Consider the following 17,140-nt stretch of genomic DNA (forward strand, 5'->3'; position numbering starts at 1 on the left):
ATCATTTGGAGACTGCCTCTGGGTGTGGCTCCTGTCCAACTCTGCACATAATAAATGCCACCGAGGGCCAAAGAGGAGGAGACACCATGCACGGGGAACCCAGAGGACAAGCTGTCGCTCTCTGCAGAGACCTGGTTGAGAGGGGCTGTGTACACCTGGTCGGAGATCTTGGTTGGACCTCATTTCAAACAATCTCATTGTGTCTGAGGGCCCACTTTCCCAGGAGACAGAGGAACTGGCTGGCTTCGAGCGCTGACAGCAAAGGCTCCTGTCCCCCGAGTGCGCTCTGACCCCTCCGCCTCAGGTGTTTATAAAGGGCCGACTGTGTGGGCTAGGAACATCCGCCCCGTAACTGGTATGTGATAGTAAGTTACATGTCATAATTAAGATCACAGTTGTCATTTGTAGGGTGGTCCCGGCTCTCTGTCTGATAAAAGATTGACAGCAGGGAATGGCCCGTGTCATCTCTTTCCCTAGGAATCTTCTAGACCCTGCAGGACCCATGATGACATGAAACTCAGTGTGTCAGCTGCCTGTTCTCGGTTATTCCTTAGAAGGTGGCAGGAGAAAGGGGGGCGTCAGAGGTTGTCTCTGCACCTTGGGCTCCTGGGACCCCAAATAGACGCAGAGCTTGAAATGGAAGCATCTGTATGTTTACTTGTCAACAGAAAACACTAATTATTTTAATACAGAAAACTCCATTCTGACTTGCATCTTCGTGGTGGGTGTGTCCCGGGTCACGTCTCTGGGGAGGAGAGTGTCTGAGTCCGTTCAGGCGGCTGCTGTGAGGTACCACCGACAGGGAGCGTAGAAACAGCAGAAATGTGTTTCTCACGGCTCTGCAGGCTGGAGGTCCGAGACCAGGGTGCCGGCGTGGTCAGGTTCTTGGTGAAGGCCGGCTTCCTGGTCGTGTCCTCCCGTGGCAGAGAAGAGCAGAGGGAGGAGAAGCCAGCTCTCTTGGGTCCCTTTCCAGGGCATTAATCCATTCGTGAGGGGGCTCTCTCAGCATGACCTAAATGCCGCCTCACCGTCCCGCCTCCCAGCACCATTGCATTGAGTTATGATTTCAATATATGAGGTTGGGAGAGGGTGGGGACGCAAATGTTCAGCTCATGGCGGAAAGCCTTGCAAATTCTGACCTGGGTTGTGACTTAGACTGTGGGACCCAGTGTCCCGTCTCGCCACCGCAATCCACGGGTGCAAGACTCCAGGGTCAGAGAGGGGAAGGGACTTCCCGGATGACACCTAAGTCAGGTGCAAAGTGGGAAGGGGAGCCCAGGCCCCCGCCTCCCCATCGGGGTCTGTCTGTGCTCTCTCTGCTGTGTTCCCACGTGGCGTGGGCACTGATGTTGCTGCTGCATTTCATCCGGGGTAGGGTGCCCTCCTACACGTGGGTCCGTGCGTTAAGGGTGGGGCTGCGTGCTGAAGACCTTGCCCGGGGCAGGAAGAGAAGAGAGCAGGGGGCGGGGGTAGCAGGAGGAACTCGGGATGCCGGCGGAGCGGAGCTGTAGTTGCCTGCCAAAACCCTTCAGCGCGGCTGCCTAGCAAAGGCGGTCTCCAGCCGAGAAAATGCCACAGATAGCCGGCAGGCTGACAGCAGGTATCAAACACTCTTAAACTGCCCCAAATCTGTAGCCCCTTTGAAGCCACAGCAGAAAAAGGATGCCTGCACAGAACAGAGCCCTGAAACTTTTAATAGTTTCTTCCAGGCCTCAGGATGTCCTGATGAGGTATTAGAGGAAGTAATTCAGGAAGAAAAGGACAAATAACCACCCCCGTCTGGAGGCCGACCGGAGGGCTGGCCATTCCAGTGCGGAAAGGGCCAGCGTGGCCCGCGGTGGGCCCTGCGCTCTGGGCTGCCGCCCGCCCGCCCGCCACCACGGAGCTCGGCCCTTGTAAATATCAGACAAGGAGATTCCTTGTGTGCTTGGGGGCAGATGTAAACCGTGCAGCACGCAGGGAAAATCACTAACTTCTCCTCACTGTTGCAAGCAAGGGTGCTCCGTACAAGTCAGAAGTCATTTCCTCAGCCGGGGAGTCGGCCCGTCCCCCACCCCTCCAGACCAGCAGGCTGTCGCCACCTAGGACAGCAAGGAAGACCCCGTGGGCCGGCCTGAACTGGACTCACCCTGCCTCTCTGTTCTTGTGTTTCCTCTCCCTTCAGGGTTTGGCTTCGTCACGTTTGAGAATGAAGACGTTGTGGAGAAAGTCTGTGAGATTCATTTCCATGAAATCAATAATAAAATGGTAAGTCTGTAGAGAGTGGCGCCACGATGTGACGCCTCCATTCCCACCTGCACACCCTGCCTCGCAGAGGGCTCCCGCCTGGGTCACCACGCCGCAGGGTGGGCAAGGGGCCCAGACGCTGAGAGAGGGTCCAGCCCTGTGGGCGCAGAAATAAAGGGCCAGATAGATAGTATCTTCAGCTTTGCATGCCGTACGCCTGGCTGTCACGGGTCCTCCAACCTGTCGTCGCAGTGCGAAAGCGTCCAGACATAACGTACGTGAACAAGCAGGACGCTGACCAGGAAATCTCATGTAATTCTCCTGTGTTGTCAAGTATTTGTTTTTACCATGTAAAAATGTAAAAAACCGTTCTTAACTCTCGGAGGTACAAAGGCGGGGAAGGGGGTGCAAATTTGGTCGGCAGGGAAGAGTTTGCCAACGCTGGCTTAGGATGTGCGTTTACTGTTTAGCTTGGCATCTGGGGGGCAGGGGGGCGGCTATCCTAGATATGAATGAATGTTACCACCCAGTTATGTCTGTCTTTGGGCCCTGCTGTGTGATTAACATTTTCCACCTCCTGTCAACTGTTCAGTTTTTATCCTCATGATCAGCTGCTTCTGTCCCTCCCTTTCCCTCTCTAATGCTCCTTTTCTCTTGGGGGGCAGTGGGGGGGCACCCTCAACAAGAAGAGGAAGGTGCAATCGTTGAAGTTTGGGGAGCCAGGTAGGTTTCCCAGAGAAATGGCCACCAGAGGGCGCCAGACCATGTAGAGAAGGCACACACTGGCCTGCCTTCCCATCTCAAACTCTGGACTTCGAATTGAGTAGGTAGGGGAGAAACCCCTTCCTTGCTGGTTGCAGAAAAATGGGAGCAGGGCAGCTGTGTCTAGAGCCAGCCGCAGGTCCTTCCGAGCCAGAACATTTCGGTTGGCCAGCAGAGCCTCCAGCCCCCATAGAAGAAGGAGGGCGAATTTGTGTTTTAATCGCAGCTGTGACTTCGATTTTCTTCCTTTAGTCGGACTCTTCCTTGCTTTGGGAACATGCATTCAGATATTCATTGTCTATTGGTCTGATATGTGTCCCCCGACTTTAAATTTAATAATAGAGCTTTTAGTGTGGATAAGATCAAAGCAATCTGCTTAGCATGTGGTGCTACAGGCCTGATTCGATATTTGACTTGCTAATTTTTTCCCAGGGCACTAAAATGATATTGTTGGTATTGTTCCTAGCCATCACATGCATCTGAAATGAAAATACCGGTTCTTTGCGTGCTCTAGTTTGGAGGCGGCAGCTCAGGCATGAAGACGGTGCAGGGCAGATAATTGGGTGGGAATAGCACGGGGCCCCCCTCAAGCTCCCTCCCAGCTGGTACTTCTCCCTTTCAGGAGGTTCCTAATCGCTACTCTTAAACCCAGAGAGACAGGAGGCTTCAAAGGAACCCTGCCCTGGGGCCCAGGCGCGTGCTGGTCCTGGCCAGGTGTGCTGTGACGGCCCCGGGCACAGCACCCTGGGCAGCGGGGGGTGGAGGACAGGCCAGAGCACCGGCAGACACCACTGCCCGTCCTGCCAGGACTTCCGGCTCATCAGGAGGGCCCGGCGCGCACTGGCTGGCAAGAGACCCCGTTGTGCGCTGCCTCCAACGCGCACGTGTGGCCTGTCCCCCTTCGCTGGTGCTGAAACAAACCCGAGACCCAGGTGGGACAGGGCTTTGTTCCTTCCGGTGTTCCAGTGGGGACGCCAGGGCCACGTGGGTAGCGGAGGAACACAGGTCTTGAGCTTACTGGCTGTTGGATGAACTAGACAGTTGTTGAGGTGGGGGAGTGAGTCCCCAGGTGAGGCAGGGGGCTGTCAGAAGGAAGAGTTTCCGCCCCAGAAAGGAAAGCCCTGGGCTGGCTTGAAGCCAGAAGTTGGTAGCTGTGGTCCTCAGTCATTTCATAGGTGTCACCCTCTTTTCCAGCCAGGGGGAGGCCGACTGTGCGGGGCAGGGAACTGTGTTCACAGCACAGGGTTTCTGTGCTCTTTCGAATCTAAGGCTGGTGCTTGCTCTTTAAGAGGGTAAGCAAAAACTGGAAGCGTACAAGAGGAAGGGGTGGGGTGGGGTGGGGGTGGGGTCATAGACAGGCTTCAGAGGTGTCCTGCGAGCACCTATCCGGCCCCACCAGTTCCAAGCTCTAAGGGAAAATCTGGAGCCACAGGGAGAGGGCGTTGGTGGGTCACCTCCTCGCACTCGAGTCTAGCCGGGCCTGTGACCACCGCCTGGTAGGGTGCTGGGCCCGGGCACATCCCATGGGCAGAGGCCGAGCGTGGAAAGGGCTTCCCCAGCAGACTCCCGTCCTCTGAAGGGTGTTGGGAGAGGAGCCTGAATCCTGAGCCACTGTGCATTCTGCGACACTGGTATCTACTTCTGAGGCCCAAAGAAAAGGAAATGAAACAGTGCAATGGACAGAATTCCAATGAGAGATTGGAAAGACTCCGAGTGCTCCGGGACTGCAGGCAGAAACGCGGGCGGTGGTGACAGTGTCCGGGGGAGTGTTTTGTAAACTGGACCGTGTGGCGAGGCTGTACAGACAGACCCATCTCCTGGGACCCGGCAATCTCTCTGTGCAGCCAGCAGGAACAGAGAGCCCCGCCCCCGGACGTGCCTGCCGCCCACGCTCTCCTTGTCCCCGGAGAGGCGGGGGCGGCACCCCACTCCCAGAATAGGACCTGAATCCCAGTGGTCGGGTGAGTCCACTACCCCGTGCGGGCACTCAGTAGGTCCTGTATAAATTATCGCACAAAGAATGTGGCTTAGAGGAGGGACCGTGACCGTGAGGCACATAATTTTCAGAGCCATTTCCCATCTAATTTGGTTGGTGAGTCTCCTGGGCATTTTAAAAAATGAGGGAGGGCCCTTCTGCCATCCCGGAGAGCCAGCAGCAGGCCTGTGTGCCTCTCAGGGAGCTGGGGTCATGGGAACTCTGCCTCCCAACCCCTGTAGGCCCTGCCTGAAGGAGGTCACCTCTAGGGTGGTGGCAGGGAGGTGGCAGGAGGACCCCACACGGAGCCCTCCCACACAGAGATCCCGGAACAGCTAGCACTTGTGAGTGCTCACTTCATGCCCTGCTGGGATCTTCTTGCTTTGTGTACCTCCTCTTACTGGGTGTTATCACGCCCGCTCTGACGCAGGTGCTAATTATTACCCCCATTCTACTGATAAGTAAGTTGAGGCAGAGAGAAAAGTTCAGCAACTTGCCTGGGGCCACCGGGTCACGGAGTGGCGGCACTGGATTTCAAGCCCCGAAAGCTAGTAGAGCTGATGTTCGTACCCAGTGGGCTGTTCCCCGTCTCCAGGCTGGAAGGCTGGAAGGTCATATGGCTGGTCTGCCTCCCAGTCAGTGGCCCGTGTGGTTCTGTGTCCCCCTAAGAGAAAGCGAAGGACATGGGCTCACTCGGGGCCTGATTCCCTGCTGGGGAGAAGGGCTAAGCTTGAGCGTAGGTGGTCCCTGTTAGCCACGATGGGCCTGCGTTCTGGCGAGCGGGGGTGGGGGGCACCACCAGAGGCAAGGCTCCACCCCTTCCGGCGTCTTGTCGAAGGTCAGAGTGAAGCACAGACACGCCCGTTTTCAGTAAACACTCCTGCACATGCAGAGCCACGTGGTGACCCTCCGGAGAGGGACACCTCGGGCCACTCCGCAAGCCCAGGCGCGGGCACAGCTAATAACGCCCCCCGCCGCGCGCCCTGATTGAAGCAGCCTCCGAGCAGCAGGGACGCTTGCTTGATTAGTGCCGGCGAAGCCTCCCAGGGGCCTCCTGGCGGGCAGGCGGGCTGGCGAGCGAGGCAGCCGTGGGGAGGGAGGCGGGAATTGACAGAGACCTGCTCTGGGCTCGCTCAGAGGCCTGGCTCAGCCCCCACCTCAAGTGGAGTGGGGGAGGCGACCTCAGCCTTGCTGGGGAGAAGCTGGGGTGCAGTTTGAAAGGTGTCTGGGCGAGAGCACGCCAGGTAGAGCCTGTTCCCACACCTGATCCAGCTGTTGATGTTATTTACCAGGCACTGTGGCGGAGCTTTGAGGACACCCGGTCTCCTTGTGTCCTGAGGAAGGGGTCACTGTCCCGTTTCATAGATGGGGCACACGAGCTCAGAGCTCAGACGCTGCCGTCCTGGTCACGGGACCCCAGGCCGGGCTGGGGCTCTCAACACCACCCCCCTACCCTTGCGGTCAGAGTCGGGTCCCCTCCCTGAGGAGGCCCCACCTTGCCCGCTGCTGCGGGTCTCGGAGCGTTGATTGTAGAGTTGCGGGCACTTCACCGGGCTGAGAGGTGGATCCTCCAGTGACCTGTGACTGTCCTTGTCCCCCAGTTGGTGCCGTCTGGGTCATTTAGAGGTTCCCAGGACTTTGGAACACGCCCGAATCCCAGATCCACCGGTGGTTGTCCTGTGACCAGGAAGCACCCCACCTGCCTGCACCTGTCGCCTCTGTCCAGTGGAAAGGATGCCCACCAGGGCCCTTTGCGGCTTATGGAAGGGCCTGTATGGTCCCCAGCCCTGGGGGTCTTGCCTTCCCTGTCGTAGCTGTGAAGGAATCACACCTCCAGGAAGCCCCCTTGGTGACTGCACGTTTGTCCATTTGGCCTAGAGCTAGAGGTCAGTAAACTCCTTGTAAAGGGCCAGATAGTGAATATTTTAGGCTTCAGGGGCTCTACGTTCCATCACAACCACTCAGCTGCATTCTGCTGCAAAAGCGGATAATAGTATGTAAATGAGTAGGCGTGGCTATATTAAAATAAAATCCTTATTTACAAAAATAGCCAGCAGCTGGATTTGGCCTACGAGCCTATAGTTTCTGACTGCCCCCAAACTACTGGAGCTCAGAGCAGGTGTGGTCCGCTTACCTCAGGGGCCCCTGGAAGGGCTTCTCGCCGAGAGGTCACCCAGGTTCACTGCTAAGACTGCTTTTTACTGGTCAGGGGCAGACTGTGGGGGCAGGGGTGCCCCAACAGACCCTGGCGTTTAGGTTTAGGACAGCAGCCTGCAGGAGGTTTTGGGGCCTTCTGCCTTGAGGAGGGGGAGAGGTGAGGCAAGCTGGGGGTGAAGGGCGGTCAGAGTGGGTGCTCAGCCCAAGGAGCTTTCTCAGCAGAAGGCGCCCCAAACCCCACGGGGCAGCTACTCGTGAGGCCACTTGGTGACCTTGGGCAAGTTCTGTAGCTTCGGGGCTCCTGCCTCTGTCCAAAGGGTAATGACGGCCGTTCCCCAGGGAGGGCTGGGGTTCAGGACCCGTGAAGGGTTTGTGCCAGGACACAGCACGCTCTACGGAAGTGATAGGTCTTTCCGCTATTATCGTCATCACTGGCATTATTTTTAGTCACTTTATTGGACAAATTCATAATCACAGGCTGAGATGGTTCTGCACGAATTACCAGTCAGTAAAAATGCCGACCCGAGCAGGCCTGGGACCCGAGTCTCCAGGGCAGGGCGGGGTGTGTGAGGTGGGCACTCTGGGCTGTGGCCAGGAGGTGGTCCCAGGCTGAGGGAAGGGGCCCAGCCCGCAGAGCAGCGCAGGGGGCACGGGTGGGAGGTCCCGGGGAGGCTGACCCAGGCCCTGCAGCTGAAGCACCCTTCGGGGAGGTCCTGAAAACCCCACTGCTCAGAGCGAAGCCTGCTGCCTGCAGCCCAGGGCACCCCGGGATTTACCCTGGAAGGGCCTCGTGGATGGCAGGGCGCAGGGGGACAAGACAGCAGGGGAGCCCGGGGTCAGCCCCTGGGACCCAGTGCTGCGGAGCTGGGCCCGGCCCCAGAGTCCAGGGGCCCAGGCTGGGGTGGGCCTGGGGCACTGCTGCCTGGCAGGGTGCCCGGCGCCTGGGCACACAGCCCTCCCTCCGGCGGCTCCTCAGCCGGAAGCTGAGCTGGGTCGGGAAGCAGCCCAGGAGCGGAGGAGGGGAGGACTGTGGGTGGATTTAACAGGCTTCTGTGTTCACCCTCCTATTTGTAGCATCATCCTCGCTCGTAAGCTAATTTTAGCCATCCATTCTGCTCCTGTTACCGTTTATAAAATGAGAATGTCAAATGCAATATTAAACAAGCACGATGAAGGCAGGGGGAGGAAAAAAAAAAAGAAATGCCAGCGAGGCACTTAATAAATGAATCTCGCGTCTCCGTGGAGAGCGAGCGGTCCTGCCTCTCCCCTCCTCCCCCCCCTCCCCGTGGTGCGCGGGCACACGCGTGATCGTGTCCCGCTCCGTGGACTGGGGCAGAGGGGTCAGTGTGCTGGGCAAGGGGCGGGGAGTGGCGGGAGGCCAGGCCAGGTGGTCAGGGGAGGATGCTTGCTGTTCTTTAGGCAGAATGACGTGGCCGGAGAGGAGGGGGCCTCCCAGTCTCCTGAGTTCTGGGGAGGTCACCGCAGGGGTCGGGTGGGGAGAGCAAGCACCTTTCTCAGTATCTGGGTGCCACTCACCTCTGGGCTTTTTCCCGCGTGCTGTCCCCTGCCACCAGCCACGGGAGGGGGCGCCGGGCCACCTGCAGAGGCTGCTCCCGTCTCGCACCCCTGGTCTCTGTCGGGCTGCTCTTTGCCTGGCTTCCCCGGGAGGTGCCGTACCTTCCCTTGGCTCTCAAATAGAGAAATTGAGTTGGGCGCCATCAGGGCAGGGTCACTGACAAAGCCCACCCTGGCCCCAGGGAAGCGCCCGGCCTGTTGGCAGAATCTGGGCACCTGCTGGAGGCTGAGGTTTCTTCTCACTTTGAAATGCCCTTGCCGGTTCCCGGAGAGGAAAAGGAGAACAGCTGTTGCTGCCACCATCAGCTTTTTCCCCAAATAGTGCAGCCTGTGCAGCTCCTCTGCGCACCTTGCTGATGGAGGCAGGAAGCCGGGCCCCACCTGGCGGCAGGTGGGGAGGTTAGGGAGAGTCGGCAGTGCGTGAGCGCCCGCCCCGCCCGCTCGCTCAGAGCCTGCTGGGCCGGCGGGGCAGCCACTTCCTCTCTGCTCCCCAGTCTCTGGGATTTACTTCTGCACGGACATGAATGGACTTTATCACCAGCAAAGCACTCACCCAGGCTCCGGGTGGGGAGAGGAAGGAGTGACCCAAACCCAGCCCCGTTTGTCCAGCACCAGCTCAGTTGTTAGCGCGCTGCCACCCCGTGGGGTAGGCCCTTCTGTTACTGTGTCTTACGGTTGAGAAAACGGAGGCACAGGAGAGTCAGGAGCGGAGATTTAAAGCCAGGTGCCTCAGCCTTCGGGCTGGACTGCGGTGGACAGGCCAAGGCGCCTGCCCTCACGTCGGGCCGGGTGGGAGGCTGTGGTCACTGGGCGCGTGCCCCAGATCTGAGCACCTCTGAGGGGAGCCCGAGCCGAAGGCACCGGCCCTGCCCGCTAAACCAGAGACGCGGACAGTGCTGGCTTGCCACCTCCTCCCCTCTGCCCTCGCTGATTTTAGCCAAACACGGGGCAGAAGGACACACGGAGAAAGTCATCCTGGAAGTGTGGGGGACGTCATTCTGGCGCTAAGATCGGGGCGGCCTTAGGATGAAAGAGCATCCAAGTGGGCCTGGAGGCCGGAGAGAGGAAAGGGGTGTGAGGCCTGGGCCTGAGCAGCCGCACCCGGGCCCGACGGGGAACCGGGTCTTAGAAGCGGGAGACCCAGGATAGACTCCTGGCAGTGTCAACACTGGCTCTGTGACCTTGGCGAATCATTCCCAGAGCCTCAGTTTCCCTTTATATGTGACTGGGCTAATTAGGACAACTGAGAGGAAATGAGTTGATTGATGAGGGTTTGAAAATGGTGACTTCTCTCTGTTGGGTACTGTGTTCTACCTGCATTGAGTCTGTATGTCATTATGTGTGTATACTACCCATTCTATATGTTTACACACACACACACACACACACACACACACACACACGAGGATGTTGTGACCGTGCCTGGCATATGGGGAGTGCTCAGTACACACATGTGCCTTCCTCCCCAGAGCAGTGCTGCGGGCCAGGAATAAACACAATGACTCAGTAGAATGGGAACCCTGGAATGGACATTAGAACCACAAAGAGAGGACCTGATTCTCTGGAGCTCGCTCAGAGAGAGACGCCCGGCAGGTCCATCTCCGGTGCAAGTTCTGCACGGAGGAGAGCTGGGCCCCGCCTGCCCTCCACCTGCCCTCTCTGGGCGAGCTGTTTGCGTGCTTGTCATCTGCACCAGTGGTCCCCAACCTTTTTTGGGCCACGGACTGGTTTAATGTCAGAAAATATTTTCACAGACTGGCCTTTAGGGTGGAACGGATAAATGTATCACGTGACCGAGACAAGCGTCAAGAGTGAGTCTTAGATGGATGTAACAGAGGGAATCTGATCATTTTTTTTAAATAAAACATCATTCAGACTTAAATATAAATAAAATGGAAATAATGAAAGTTATTTATTCTTTCTCTGCGGACCGGTACCAAATGGCCCACAGACCGGTCCCAGTCCGCGGCCTGGGGTTTGGGGACACTGATCTGCACCCTGGTGCACACAAGCTCCTTCTTCAGCTCACTGAGCATCTGTCCCAAGCGGGCGGCCTCCTGGGCATGCGCCTGGAGGCCCGCACAGGCCCTGCGCTCACGGGGCCCTCGTTGTGCTGCTCTGCTGATGCCCGCTTGGAACTCCTCACAGTTGTTGAACGAGGGCCCCCCCGCCCCATCTTCCATTGCATCACTCAGGGTGTTCCTGGCATGCTCTGTCGCTGTGCTTGAGGGCAGCGGAGCCTGGGTTCCTCCCCAAGGCGCTCACCTCACGCGGGACTTGCTGGCTGTCTCTGCAGGTTCCCTGAGAGCAGATCCCTCTGAATGCTGGTCATGGGCCTGCCAGAGCCCCGTGAAGGGCCCTGCCCTCTGCGTCTCCAGGAAGTCTGTGACTGGCAGAGAGGGCAAGACAGGGCGGTGGGCAGGAGGAAGAAAGGCGTGGCCTCGGGCTGGCGCTGGCGCAAGGCTAACGGGGAGCTAAGGGTGGGCCGTGGGGTGCAGCTGACCCCTCCTGCCTGGCAGGCAGGAGCCCTGAATCTTCACGCTGGAGTGCCATCTCCCCTTCCCTGTGTGGGGCCGAGTGGACGAGGGGATGGTCACCGTGGGGCTTCAGAGAAGTAGCGTTGGTCTGGACTCCACCTGATCCTGGCTGGGGAGGAACAGCCCCGAGTCAGAGGGTCGCCGAGCACGGGCACAGCCAGCTCAGGCCTGGGTGTCTTCAAGAAGCTCCACAGAAGGACAGTGCCCACCGTGGACGCCACGAGTCACCCTCCTGGGCACTCGCCTGCCCCTCTGTCCCCATCCCATCCACCAGCCAGCCAGTCCAGCCCATCTCTGAGCCTTAGAAACAGGCCCCTCCCTCCCTGGAGGAGTGAACTGTTTCCGACAGGACCTGTTGGGGTGAGGACCAAGCCTGCAAACACTGGCCTGTTCAGCCACACAGAGTCCCCTTGTCCTGGGCTGTGAATCGAGGCCACAAGTGCAGGGCTTCTGTTTCCCCAGACGGGGTGTGCTCTGGTTTCCCTCCCAGCCCCTGGGGCATGCTGACTGGGGCCATTTGTGTAGAAACCTGGAAAAATATCAAAAGCCTTTTCACTTCCCAGACCTCAGCCGCCTCCTTAGACAGCCTCTTCCTCTTCCAGAAGGTGCCAGCAGGGAGCTGGCCTCGTGGGTGGGGCCACCACTCAGAGTGGCTGCAGGGAAGGCGTCCCCACAGAAGTCCCATTACCTCCTCCGAAAGCCAGTGCCCAGCATTCCTCTGTAGGGTCAGGCGAAGGATCCACTCCCCCAGGGTGGGCACGGCACCAGGCAGTAGCGGACTCAGACCCAGCCCTGCCACCCAGAGACGGGGTCTGCAACCACAAACGAGGTGTCTGACATCCCTGGGCCCTAGCTTTCTGCTCTCTAAGGTGGATAGAGAGTGATAAAGGGTGTTTAGTGGGTCCAGGGACAAAACAGATTATAGAAGGTAGATTAGATCTATGGTGTGCATGTTAACTGAGATTGATAACTACTGTGCTTACGTAAGAAAGTGCCTTTATGTTCAGGAAAGGCATACCCTAATGTATGCAACTCACTCTTACATGGTTCCGGGGGGAAATCATAGATACAGATATACTGTAGTGTGCAAGTGACAAAGCAGTAGTGACAAATGTTAGCAATGGGTTGGTCTGGGGAAAGGCATACAGGTGTCTCTGTGCTGTCCTGGCAACTCTTCTATACGTGGCGTTATTTCTAAATAGAAAGTTAGACGCAACCCTTGCTGAGTCGCTCCGAGTCACTTTGGACCGTGATGGGAAGAGGCGCTCCCCCAACGAGCAGCCAGCACGAGGGTGAGGAGACACGTGCACACTCACATCAGGCCTCTGACTCGTTCAGCAACGTCCTTAAAGAGGACTCTGCGAGGTCATTGTTCTCAGCCCATCACCCAGGGGCCCAGAGGAAGCCACGCCCTCTCCTCCAGGGCCTCCTGCCCAGCAGAGTTGCATGTTCAGAGATTGAAATTCTAAAGCTAGTCCCACGACCTTTGGGGATTTGGTCTTTGGCCTCTGGTGTGGGACCTCTTCTTGGCTTTGCCAGCCATGAAACTTGACAGTGGGAGCCCTCGTCTTCCGGGTGTGAGAAACTGGTATAAGTATCCCCAGAGGCATTTTGCAAGCACAAACCCAAATAACATTTCCTGCTTGTAAAGCCAGTAGCCATGGCTACCATCACAGCCACCTGGCCCATGCAGGTTCACATTTGATTCGGACAGATGGTAATGAAACAACAGAGCCAATAACTGGTGGACCATTAGCTTTAATCCTAGCTTGCACCCAGCGGGCAAGAAATACACCCGGTGGGAAAACACTTCCCTTTCCACTCAGGGCTCCCAAAGCCACTGACTTATCCGAGTTTCCTAGTGTGAAACCAGTAGCCAGGACCACCATAATCACAGCCGCCTGGCCCATGCAGGTTTGCACTGGATCCAGACAGTCGGTAAAGAAACAACGGAGCCAAAAACTGATGGGCCATCATCTTTAATCCTAGCTTGCACCCGGCGGGCAAGTAAAAACACACACTGGGCTCCAAAACCCATTCACATTCAGTGCTCACAAAGCTACTGACTTATCCGAGTTTCCTAGAATCAGAGGTTTCTAGCTCACCAGACTTATTCACCTCTGTTCCCCATCTCCTTCCTTCTCTCTGCACAAACTCTGCACAAACTGGCTTTTCACTCAACACTCCGCCATCTTGGCTGCTTCTCCTGGCCTCCTCTACGTGGCCTTTCTTTGCTCTGCTCTCTAATGCTAAGCTCAGGAACCAAGAGAGCAAGCTCCCGTTCTGCCCCCATTTTATAGTGCAGAAATCAAAACCTTTAATATACAAAATAGGGAAGTCTCTAATACAAAAGTCACTATCAGAGACATGATGGGATTGCACCACCCCACATCAAAAAGGGTGGGAAAGGTTTAGTCCTAAAACCAAGCCCCAGTATACAAGGATCCTGCCTGCCCACAGCCTGCCCCCAACACACATTAATATAATCACGCCCATCTCAAGCAAGAAGGGCAACTAATATCATCACCTGGGAGATGGGCTTCCACGTGGGCAGCGCCATCTTTAACAAAGTGAGCATAATATATTTTATCTGCCCAACACTGCTAAATCTCTTGCCCCACCAGCCAGACTGGTCTTCCTGCATGCCGTCCAAAACAAAAGCAAAGGCAGCCATGCTGAGACGCTGCACAGGTGGGGGGTCCGAGATGTTGGCTGAGGACACTCACGGACCAAGACGTGGAGACGGTCCTTCCTCAGACTCCGCCCCCGCCACGGCAGCCCAGGAGGGTGGGGAACACTGACTCAATGTGGACGCCTGTGTATGAAACAGCTGGAACAGGAGGTCGTATCACCAGAAGAACCTCTTCCAGGTTGCTGCTTTTGCCCTGGGGAGCCAGACGAGACTCGCTGGGCGAGGAGCGCCCATGGTGAAGGCAGCCCTCAGTGCCCTCTGCCCCAGGAACCCAGCCAGCCGGACACCAAGCGCAGGAGGAGTCTATTTCCCACTGTCCTGTCTGCTCACGGCTCTTCACTGATCTCACGTTGGTGATGAGTCTACAGAGATGGCCCCATGCTCTGCATGCACCTCCTAGTGTACACACCTGTGTCTTCCCCGACCACACTCAGTCTAGCCCGGCCCCACCTCACTCCCCACTGTGCCCCCCGGGACCGGGCTCTAAAACCTCGCAGCTTCTGCCGTGTCCTTTGGAACACTCGTGCTTGGACTCAGCTGCCACAACTGTGAGAAGACGGGGTGTCATGGAGAAGCCATGAGCAGGTGCCCAGCCCCCCATGGGCAGGCCCAGCCGAACCAGCCTCAGCTGCCTGTCATGTGAAGGAAGAACCCATCTTGGACCTCCATCCAACTCCAGACTCTCTCTGGCTCCAGCCCCAGCCACCCTCTGACCACAAATACATGGGAGACAGCGAGCAAGGGCCCCGCCGAGCCCACTCGACTCCCAGAACCACAAGAAAGAATGATAAATTGTTGCTTAAAGCCACTAAGTGTGGGGTAGTTGGTTGCACAGCTGACGGGGACACGGTGTGTGTCCTGATGACCTAAGTGCGTCGCTGCAGCTGCAGAGACAAGCCGGGTCTCCCTCGTCTTGGTGCTGTCACTCGGGTTGTTGATGCCACGTTCCCTGGTGTCCGCGGGGCCCCCTGGGAGGGTAGCAGGTGGAGGGTTGGGGTGGGGGTGAGCCATACGTGGTTTATTTAACTCAACTCGAGGCTCCAGAGGCTGACAGGCCCAGAACTGACGAGATGGAAGCTTGAGCGCTTGCCTTGCTGTTAGGAGAGCAGGCTCGAGTCTGTCTTGGTAACGGACCGAGTGTCCTCTGAGGAGGAGGCCTCATCTTCGCCTCCCCGGCGGCCTAGCCCTTGCCGGACGCAGGGGGGTCCTCAGCACCGCTGGATTAAACAGACGGGGTCTTCTTGACCCTAACAAGCATGGAGTCAGTCCGTGATCCTTCTGGAACTCGGCCGGGGGAGCCAGGGGAGATAGGTGCTGAGCCTGGTCCCTGCTCCAAGACCTAGCAGTCCGCCGGGCCGACGAGGCTTCTTCCCGTCTGGGGCGGCAAGGGCACCGTTGCATCCTCAGCGAGCCACCCAGCAAGCTCCCTAGAAGATCTCAAGATACAGAGAGCGGCCATGCGCTTTCCCCTCTGTGTGTCTTCCTCCTGTGATGTCATCCGTGGGGCCGGGGCTGGGCGGCCAGGCCTCCTGGTCCTGAGAACCCTTCCCAGGAGCCTCTCGTGCGGGCTAGGCAGGCTCCCTATTGCAACTGCTACCTCTTTCCGTCACTCAGGTGCCTGGGACGTGCCAGGGTCCCCCAGACAGTACACACCGCATGGCCCCTGGCCTGGGGGAGCACTCCTGGGGACACAGCAGGGGCTGACAGCCCACGCAGTCGGGCCGCCCACACAGCCCCAGCAAAGACAGCAAAGGAGCTGCCAGCCCTTCTCAGCGAGATGACGAGTGGGTGGGTTTGTTTAAAATATTCCCATTACAGTCAGTTAACCTTTATGTCCCCGAAATGAAAACAGGATAACCCTGATATTTTCATTGATCACGTTGCCTAGAAACAGGTAGCAGGTTTTTCTAAGACAGTGCAATGGATTGTCACCACAGAGCCCTTAAGAAGTGAGCCGGTCGGCGGGGTTGCCCGGGATCCTGATGTTACCACGGGGTAGTTGTCTGTCTGCCCCCACGGGGCACACCCATCTTCCCGCTGGGCAGGCTCTTGCCACTGAGGTTTCTCAGCCACTTCTGAGGCCTGGGGGTGGGATCTGGAGTCCAGGAGCAAATTGTCACCCCTGGGTTGGGGGACAAATCTGTACGCCCAGTTCTGATGAATTTCCTTCTCTCTTCCTGTCTTTTTTGTTTGTTTGTTTGTTTGTTTAACTTACTCCCGGGCCGTAAGTCTGTGTTTCTTCAGTTTCTCCTGGGATGTCTTTTTCTTCTGTGCAACCTCCCCACCTGGTTTAGGAACCACCTGCTCTTCTCAGTTAGGTCTTCTCCGTGCAGCAGGGAGAGCTGGGGTCTGGTTACTCCGCCCGTGAGCTCTGTAAGTCCTAACGCCGCATCTTGGGAGCTTTGTTCACCTGGATGTGCTCAATGACCAAAGAATCTACATCTAAACCCCTACTCAGCCTTACTCTCTGCATCTTTAAACACACGCTGCCAGAATTCAGAGCTCTTTCTGAGCCACCGACCCTGTGTCCAGTCCTAGTGTTTGGCCTGGGCACACCTACCAACTCCACCATTGTAACGACAAAGGGCATACATTGCTTCTGCACAGTGACATCCTTCAGATACTTGGTGGCTTTTTGAATATATCCTTGACGGCCTGGACAGTTCCATGTGTGTTCTTAAAGTGAACACAAAGGTTTGAACCTGTTGATTTACATGATTTTGTGGGTTTTCTGAGTCAAGGGAATGGCGAACCATTTTCAGAGGTCACAGGCTACTTACAGGAAAATGTGAATTTATTTCTTTCTAATCACCTTCTCTTCCCACCACCTCCCTTACTTTCAACAGTAATATTTCAAGAAGAAAACTTGGGATATAAAATAACAAAATGTACAATGGAAATTATAAAACAAAGTCACTCAGACAACTTTGCTATGTATTTTCCATGTTTTTTCCCAATATGACATATACCCTTGTTTACTTTCCACAAAACCTCTCTGATTTGCTTTTTCCTCGCTTACAGTTAGGGTGCGCAACCAACCACCTTGGTTTATCCGGGACCAAGGGTTTCCCAGTACCAGGGCATCTGGTAATCAACATGCTTTTCCGTATCCGTAGCTCTCGGTCACCTTGAATGAGCCAAACGCAGCCTGAACAACTCCCCATTCTTGGACATTAATGACATTTTCTTTTTTTGAATGATAATTAATGCTGTGGT

At 56.7% G+C, this 17,140-nt stretch overlaps 1 protein-coding gene across 7 annotated transcripts in view; it reads left to right on the top strand.

Moving 5' to 3' along the window:
- Window positions 1-17,140, top strand: part of MSI2 (musashi RNA binding protein 2) — a 416,189-nt gene that overhangs the window by 334,356 nt on the left and 64,693 nt on the right. For all 7 annotated transcript variants that reach the window (XM_066364640.1, XM_066364641.1, XM_066364643.1 and 4 more), the window contains exon 8: window positions 2,165-2,247. In XM_066364640.1, the coding sequence (XP_066220737.1) occupies window positions 2,165-2,247 (83 nt within the window). The remainder of the gene's footprint in view (window positions 1-2,164; window positions 2,248-17,140) is intronic.

This window comes from Saccopteryx leptura, chromosome 2, assembly GCF_036850995.1.
Source record: "Saccopteryx leptura isolate mSacLep1 chromosome 2, mSacLep1_pri_phased_curated, whole genome shotgun sequence".
In the NCBI taxonomy this organism is placed as follows: Eukaryota; Metazoa; Chordata; class Mammalia; order Chiroptera; family Emballonuridae; genus Saccopteryx; species Saccopteryx leptura.